General features: G+C 35.0%; 1 protein-coding gene across 1 annotated transcript in view; it reads right to left on the reverse strand.

Moving 5' to 3' along the window:
• Positions 1-7,639, reverse strand: part of LOC117316572 (nucleolar and coiled-body phosphoprotein 1-like) — a 53,575-nt gene extending 45,936 nt beyond the window's left edge. Inside the window, exons 1-2 of the mRNA XM_033871228.1 lie at positions 7,480-7,639; positions 3,765-3,827 (exon numbers count right to left, since the gene is read on the reverse strand). Of these exons, the coding sequence (XP_033727119.1) occupies positions 3,765-3,827; positions 7,480-7,558 (142 nt within the window). The 5' untranslated portion in view covers positions 7,559-7,639. The remainder of the gene's footprint in view (positions 1-3,764; positions 3,828-7,479) is intronic.
• Between the last annotated feature and the right edge of the window lie 252 nt (positions 7,640-7,891).

A 7,891-nucleotide genomic window follows, 5' to 3' on the forward strand; every position in this document is an offset into this window, starting at 1 on the left:
ACAATTTTTTTTCCCCGAAAGTCTTGAACACCTTTTATTATATAAATCATTGTACTATTGGATAATTGTATGCATGTCTGTTGTTTTCAGTAAATCAACACCTAAATGATGTCAGCATGGCCTGTCGACTATAAGAGGGAGCATATTTTTTATCGATAATAGCTAATAGCAGCATGGATGGAGTTAATCAGTCTGGAGTTCAATTAGAATTCTAAAACAGTATTTATTTTTTATGTCTCTAAAACATCGTGAATCCTAGAAATTGAAAAGGATCCTGTTTATTTTCAGGGATTTAATTCACACTTTACAAAGGGACTTCATTTTTAATTTTAAAAACACATCTTTCACAAGATATCTAGTTAGGTAAATGGTAAAATTAGTGACCCAATAGCACCATATATTTTTATTCTATGCGCTGAAATTCTTGCCATCAGATTTCGTTAATTACAAGGAGATTAAGGGTATTAAAATTGATGGTACAAATGTGTTACTTTCTCAGTATGCAGATGATACTTATCTCAGTCCACGCGAAATGTATTTTTTTTTTTACAGGACATTTGGTCTGGTAAAAGCTGAAGTATTACCTGACCGGATTCATCTTTACCAGACATTTTGGTCTGCTAAAGTAAAAAATTTTACCAGACCAAATTACGTTACTTGATAAGCTATATTTTGACTCCAAAATAAAAAGACATCACATATAGAATCAAATTTTACTCAAATTTAAAAACTCCTGGAAATCATCATGATTCTATTCCAATTATCATCCTGTGTTTGTTCCTCTTCCAGCAGACGATTTCCCGTAAACATCAATACAAACTGAACATGACATGGTGTTCCGTTCCATATTGAACTGCAGCCATTCGCGTTTCTCTCTCCATTTAATGTTAAGTTTACGAGGCGCCCGCTTTGCTTCATACTTCTTACTCGCCTCGGTTTTCTGAACAGTCCTTTCTGTTTCAGATGTTGTTTTCTTTTTGATCGGTTTGCCGGGAATCGCTCCCTCAATAAACCGCAACATCTTGTTGAGGCAAGAAAATTCTGTAATGTTTTGTGAGTCGTGGTCAAAATAGCGCTTGAATGAGTCACGAGTCAGAACCATGCCAGTCAAACGGTTGTTTGATAGAGAATCGGGGTCGATTCTAAGGTTCAAAACATACCGGACATTCGGTCCGGATTTATTCAACACTTTACCGGACCGACGGAAATTTTATCGGACATGTCCGACGGACCGATGATATTTCGCGTGGACTGTTATCTGACACTAGATGGTACTGAACAGTCATTGAGAGAATCAATAAGTGAATTACCACGGGTAAATACTTTTGCAAAAATTTCTGGCTTAAAGATTAATATCAACAAAACTGAAGAAATTGTATGGATTGGGAGTAAAAAATATAGTCAGGACCAATTTTTGCCAGAGTTAAATCTACAATGGGGAAAAAAGAAATTTTGTTTATTAGGAATAGATTTCAGTGTTGATCTGCATGAAATGATAAAGATGAATTTTGACAAAAAAATTGTGAAACTAAAAAGTCTTATTAAAATTTGGAGTAGAAGAAATCTAATTCCAATCAGAAAAGTACACTTGATAAAATCTTTAATGATTTCCCAATTCAATCACTTATTTATTTCCCTTCCAAATCCAAGTGAAAAAATATTGAAAACAATAAACGCAATTATATTTTTATGGCACAATAAGGTTGATAAAGTTAAAAGGGAGGTTATAGTTCAAGATTATGCTCAGGGTGGACTAAAAATGCTCAATGTTTGTAACTTTATTGATGCATTGAAGTTAAGTTGGATCAAGAGACTATATGTATCCCCTGGTAAATGGAAAATTATTTAGGAGAAATTAGTGAACTTTTAAAAAAAGACTGTTAGATATTGGAAGTAACTTTATAAAGATTTGTCAAGAAAACTGTAATAATATTTTTTGGAAGGATGTTTTAAGTGCTTGGTATAGACTAGATAACTCTGATAATATGAAACTCATAAAGGAGAAGTCACTCTTGCAAACACCTATTTGGCATAATAATAGTGTAACCATTGGTGGCAAACCAGTATTCTATCCCAGGTGGTATGAAAAAGGCATTTATGTTTTAGTTGACTTCATTAAGGACCATAATACTAATACATTTTTTACATAATTATGATGAATTTATACATAAATACAACATTCAAACAGACTTTTTGAAATATAATGGAATAGTAGCATCCATTAGAAAATGTCTTCAAAATAATGTACAGGTAATTGTAGAAAACAAAGTAACTCGTCCTATATATTCTTCCGGCCAACATTGCTATATTTCTTAAAAAAGGACTAAAGGTTCAAAAGTATTTTATGATTTGTCAAACAATAAAAAAACACTAGTCGCCAAAGGCAAAGAAAAATGGGGAGAAATCTTTAATTTTAATCAGGAGGACTGGCTGAGTGTATACACGCTGCCCTAGTGCCCTATCAAATTACTAAAAACTCCAAACATCAGTGGTTACAGTTTAGAGTTTTCCATCATATTCTAACCACCAATTCCTTTCTTTTTAAAGTAAAACTTGTAGATAGTCCTCTTTGCAATCTTTGTAACTCTGAAAGAGAAACTATTGAACATTTATTTTGGGGAATATAATCAAGTTCAAAATCTTTTACAAAGTTTAGATTTGTTATTGGAAGCTCTTTTTATTCCTTTTACTTTAAACAAACAAACAATACTTTTTGGCAAGATTAATACTTATAACCCTGCATTATACAAAATTGATAATCAAATAATTTTACTAATAAAGCAATATATTTACAGAACTAGATGTGCCACTTTAAAATTTTAACCAAAACTTTAACCTCAACACAGCAATAACAGTTAAGTTCATAATATGGCAAAAATTTCAAAAAAAAAGAAAATACTTTTTTCCTTTTTAATTGTAAAAAAGTAATGCCACACAAAAAGAACCTCTATGCAAAGAATCAGCATCCTTATACCATTATAAAGTGAATGGTGTGCCATTATAAAACTTTAACCAAAACTTTAACTGGACAGACGGACTGACAGAGGGAGGGACAGACAGACGGACGCAGGCAAAACCTATAGTCCCCCGGGTTTCACCGGTGGGGGACTAATAATAATAATAAAATTAGCATGTCAGTTATCAGAAGACAACATATAGCTCACAGTGGGTTGAAATTCAGAATTAGATTTTTAAAAGTATGTTGAAGGTCACGGTTAAGGTACACATGTCTGCAAATGTAGTACCAATGGAAAGGTCTTGTCACACGGAACACACATTCAAATACCTGTAACCTCATTAGTATTGACACTGCTGTTTTATAAAACTTGACCTAGCTGTCTATAGACGATGCCAATGCTGAAGTGGGCAGTATAGCAATAACTCCCCTAGCCTTTGTCCAAGTGAGTTTGATTAAAGCAAGATACAAGTTTCTGAATCCCAAAAATGAGATCCGACTCTTGAGGTTGAAGGGACTTGCCTTTTTAATGTTACTTCAGCTAGCTATAGCTACTGAACCCTATTTGACACTGTGAAAGTTCCACCCTGATTTCAGGGTGGAAAAATTGAGACAATAATATCAGTATTTATAAGTCGTGTTATCCTCTAACATTGTTGGAGTAATCTAATGTATGATTTAAATCATTTAACCCTATTTCTGAGAAATATTCATTTGACTCCTGGAATTGCTAAAAATCAATGGCCAATTGTATACCTTGTCTGACAAAAATGATAATCATTAGAAACACAGTGGTATGTTCACTTACTTTTTTCTTTTTCTTTTTGCTTTTTCTTTGATTTCTTTTTGGGTGGAATTTCTTCCATTTCAGCTAAAAAGGAAAAAACACATTAGTGTATATTTATATCAATCTAAAACTAATTGAATAATACTGTATAATTTATCAAATAATGCTGTTAGCTTCAGGAACAAATTCTCCCTTCAAATAAAAAAAAAAGAAAGAAGAATATTGTGAGACATTATATTTACATTTGATTTCCTGTCTGACTGCAGGAGATTTATACAAAACCCATATAACGGCAGAGAACAATGTTCACCGACTTTAAAAATACCCTCACCTGCATCAGAGACTTGTATATCAGGGAGACTCAAAACAGTCTATATATCTTATCAAATATCACCCATGCCGGAAGTATCAGAGTGCCTCGTTCTGAAACCCAGGTGACACCGAATTCGCCGCCATATTGGCTGCATCGCCTCGTAGCATTTCAAAACACACTGGGATTTAAAGCCTATTTTGTGGCGAAATAGGCCGACATTAAACGCAAGTCAAAAGTTTGATTTCTGGTTTGGTATAATTTTAACAAATCGGTGTAAAGTTTGCGTTATTTCATTGATGTTATGAGAGGTAAATGTGTCTTCAAATTAAGGTTGATATACAAAAATACAAAAACTTGTATCGTGCCGTGGGTCAAAATTACCCAAACGGTCCAGGATACTCCTTTTTTTCTAGTTAAGTCAAATTTAATTTGTTGAATGTTATATTTTCTTTGACATTTCCTACATAGTTGATCTTAATTTCAAATCGGTCTGACGTTTTAAAAATACTTTATTTTATATCAGAAAACGGGCACTTTCACGGGATGAGGAGGACACAAATTAACACGTTACTAAGTGATGGATCAAAATGACCAAAACGGTCATAAATACTGTTTTTTCTAGGGAAGTGAATTCGAAGTTGTATCTGTTGAATGATATATTTTCCTTGAGATTTCATACAATGATGTTCTTAATTTCAAACTGATAATTACAAACACACCATTTTATATATTAGAAAATGGGCACTTTTAACACAATACTTATTAATTTACCATAAAATTGATTCATTGTGAATGTTAAAATGTGTCTCCTTGTTGCGTCCTGTGCCACCCGGTATGTACGTTAATTGACCACCTCCAGCTTGATGTTACCATATTAACACACCCATCCCCAACCCAACCCCCCCTGGCCATGGACGGTTTTACCTACAGCTTATACAAGTTCAAGTTCAAGTTTTATTTTATTTGAGTGTCACATGTCAATACAATACTTGATTAAAAAATGTACATAAGAACAATAAAATATATATTGACATCCAGCCATTATTGGCTTATGAGACACTAATTACGATTAAAATCTATTGAAAGCTATCAATTATGCTGTCCATTATTGTTAAATTATACAATGATTAAAATGTATAGATTATCAATGTCACATACTTATTTTTTGGAGTTCAGAGACTAACACTAGTCTGTAATAGTTATGGTATTATCAGGCTACACATGAGCCTTGAATTAATTAGTAAATAATTGTACTGCATATTGATGAGCAAATTGCTCATCTTAATAATTAATTAAATTTCACACTGGATATATGAAAGTTACAACTGTACCATGTAGAACATGGTTAGTCTCTAACCCTCATATATACAAAATACAAGATATTATTTTCAGGAGAATTAAACATACTATAACAATGCTGTTGGTATATATTTCCTGCATTTGTACGTATTAAAAATGGTAGCTGCTAATATAAGCTATCAGAAATGCTATCCATTATCATTGATATCTACAATGATTAAAATCTATCGATTATCATTTTATCATGTATCTTCAATGCCGGTACAGGTAGGACTGTGATCTAAAGTTCTCTGGCTGCAGTTCAAAGGAACCTTGCAACTTACCTGTGATAAAATTCACAACTTACCTGGCTGTGATCGGGTGACATGCTGACAAACGGTGATGAGTACACAAGCAAATTCACACGTGTTCCTAATAATCTGATATTTGTATAATTGTCTGTAGCCAATTTCAGGAGGTATCAAACACTATTTTTATCAGCGATAATATCAAGCAGGGACATATATATCTTATATGTCCCTTTATCAAGTAATCATCAAGGAACATAAAATGTCAAACTTTTCAGGAAAATCAAAACCAGGAATAATATCCATATAAAAAATATTAGGAGAAAGATCCTACGGTCGGTTAATTTATGTACATGTCTGTGATATTTAAATAAGACACACTAAAAAAATCCTTTAAACTTTGTCATAGTAAAATTAAATATTATCTGTCCGGAATCTGTTTTAACGTGTCAAACTATGACAGTCAAAACTTTGATTTTTTGTTTTGTTACACCCGGCGATTTTAGGTAAAATTTATCTGAACAAGACAGTAGTAATTGATATTATTTACAGTATTTATGGCCCAACACTGTGTCACTGGACGATCTGAGCCTTGATCTAACACTAGGTTCAGTGTAAGGCGCAGGCGCACAGCCAAATCTTGCGACACAAAGCTTCCAATCTGCCCTGCAGGTAGGGCGTAAGAATTGTACCTGCTGCCCCCATTGCATGATCGTAAGAGGCGACTAAACTTGGGATCTTATCTTTTCTCTTCTTTCTTAACAACTTTCTTCTTCCTAATGTCTCCCTTGATAATGCCTCACTTTTGGCCTTTAGTTGAGCGTTCGCCACTGTAAGGAAGGTTTTGGGTTCTGTCCTCTAGCCGAGACATACCAGAGTCTTTAAAAATGGTAGTTGCTACTCCTGTTTAGTGCTCAGCATATTTGGAGTGGAAACCTGGTTGGCCCGTTGTCAGTATAATGTGACCGGTAGGGGTGTGCTGCTGGGTGTCTTCGGCAGTATGCTTCAGTGAGGAGCACTATAAATCGGCAAAAGTTCTGGCCTATCACAAGGAGACTTAACACAAACATACCGCAGCCTCCCAAAACACACATACGCACTCACCACACGCATGCATGCCGCACGCACGGGAGGCCGTCTTTATATGACCTTAGCTGTTAATAGGACGTTAAACAAAATAAACCAAACCGCTCCAGATAACAAAAGGGACATGCGTGATGTAGCGAGACTTGAATCTCTGATATATACGTCTCTGCCTGTATATACTATATTTATATCACAATATACAGAATACTTTTATAGGGACTTCATTATTGTCAAAACATCAAACTCTAGTTTATGATTGTTGAGACTGGAGTGGGACACAATTCCTGAATGTGAACAGTTTCTTCCCACATATATACTGTAGCGATCTTGTCAAGATCAAGTGACAAAACATCTTGCAGTAGGCATTTTTCTGTCAGGATACTGCAGGCCTTTGTAATTCTAGCCCGAGTTTCCTCTGACCCCGACACCATGTCTGGTGTAATGTCAGGGCCATTTCGCTATACTAATACGCTTAAGTTCTAAAGAACTTATGTTGATCATTTATATAGTAAACGACGATAAATAAATGTTATTCTCCTGGTTTTGTTTAAAATTTGTTACACCGATTGGGATAACGTGGTGTTGGGATCGGCCTGTTTAAATATGGGGCAGTGTTCTTTCGCCGCAGTAGACTACCGAGTAAGCCACTCGGTCGTCTGTGGTATTGCTCCATAGATCATCGCCATCGGCGCGGCATCAGGCAGTGCTATTAAAGAATGGTGATATTGCAAAAATATGGAATCTACTTTACCTGGTTTGTTCATATCCCTGGATGTATCTTTCCGTTTTCTTGAGCCTTTAACTTTTTGCAGAACATCAATTGATGCCATGCTTTTCTCGTCTAGGTCGCTAACACGCTTTGTTGTCTTCCATGAGTTACCTCCCTTCGACAACTTCAGAGCCCCACTCGATTTGCACTCTTCTCCTTCTAGAATATATCTTCCGGTCACTCGATTTGTAGCTCTTCTGCTTCTGTCTCCGTCTCAGAAATTGAAATGGAGCTAAGCGTAGAGTAACCCTTGGTTAGCGAAGATGCTTCCGTTTCGAAGCTGGAAGATTCATCTTCCTAGATGGCGGCAACCATGTTTTAAGTGTGCGAGTGATGAGTTTCACTAGAGAAGCATTTATGACACATACATGCATGTGTTTGTGTCATAGTGTTT

This window comes from Pecten maximus, chromosome 18, assembly GCF_902652985.1.
Source record: "Pecten maximus chromosome 18, xPecMax1.1, whole genome shotgun sequence".
NCBI lineage: Eukaryota > Metazoa > Mollusca > Bivalvia > Pectinida > Pectinidae > Pecten > Pecten maximus.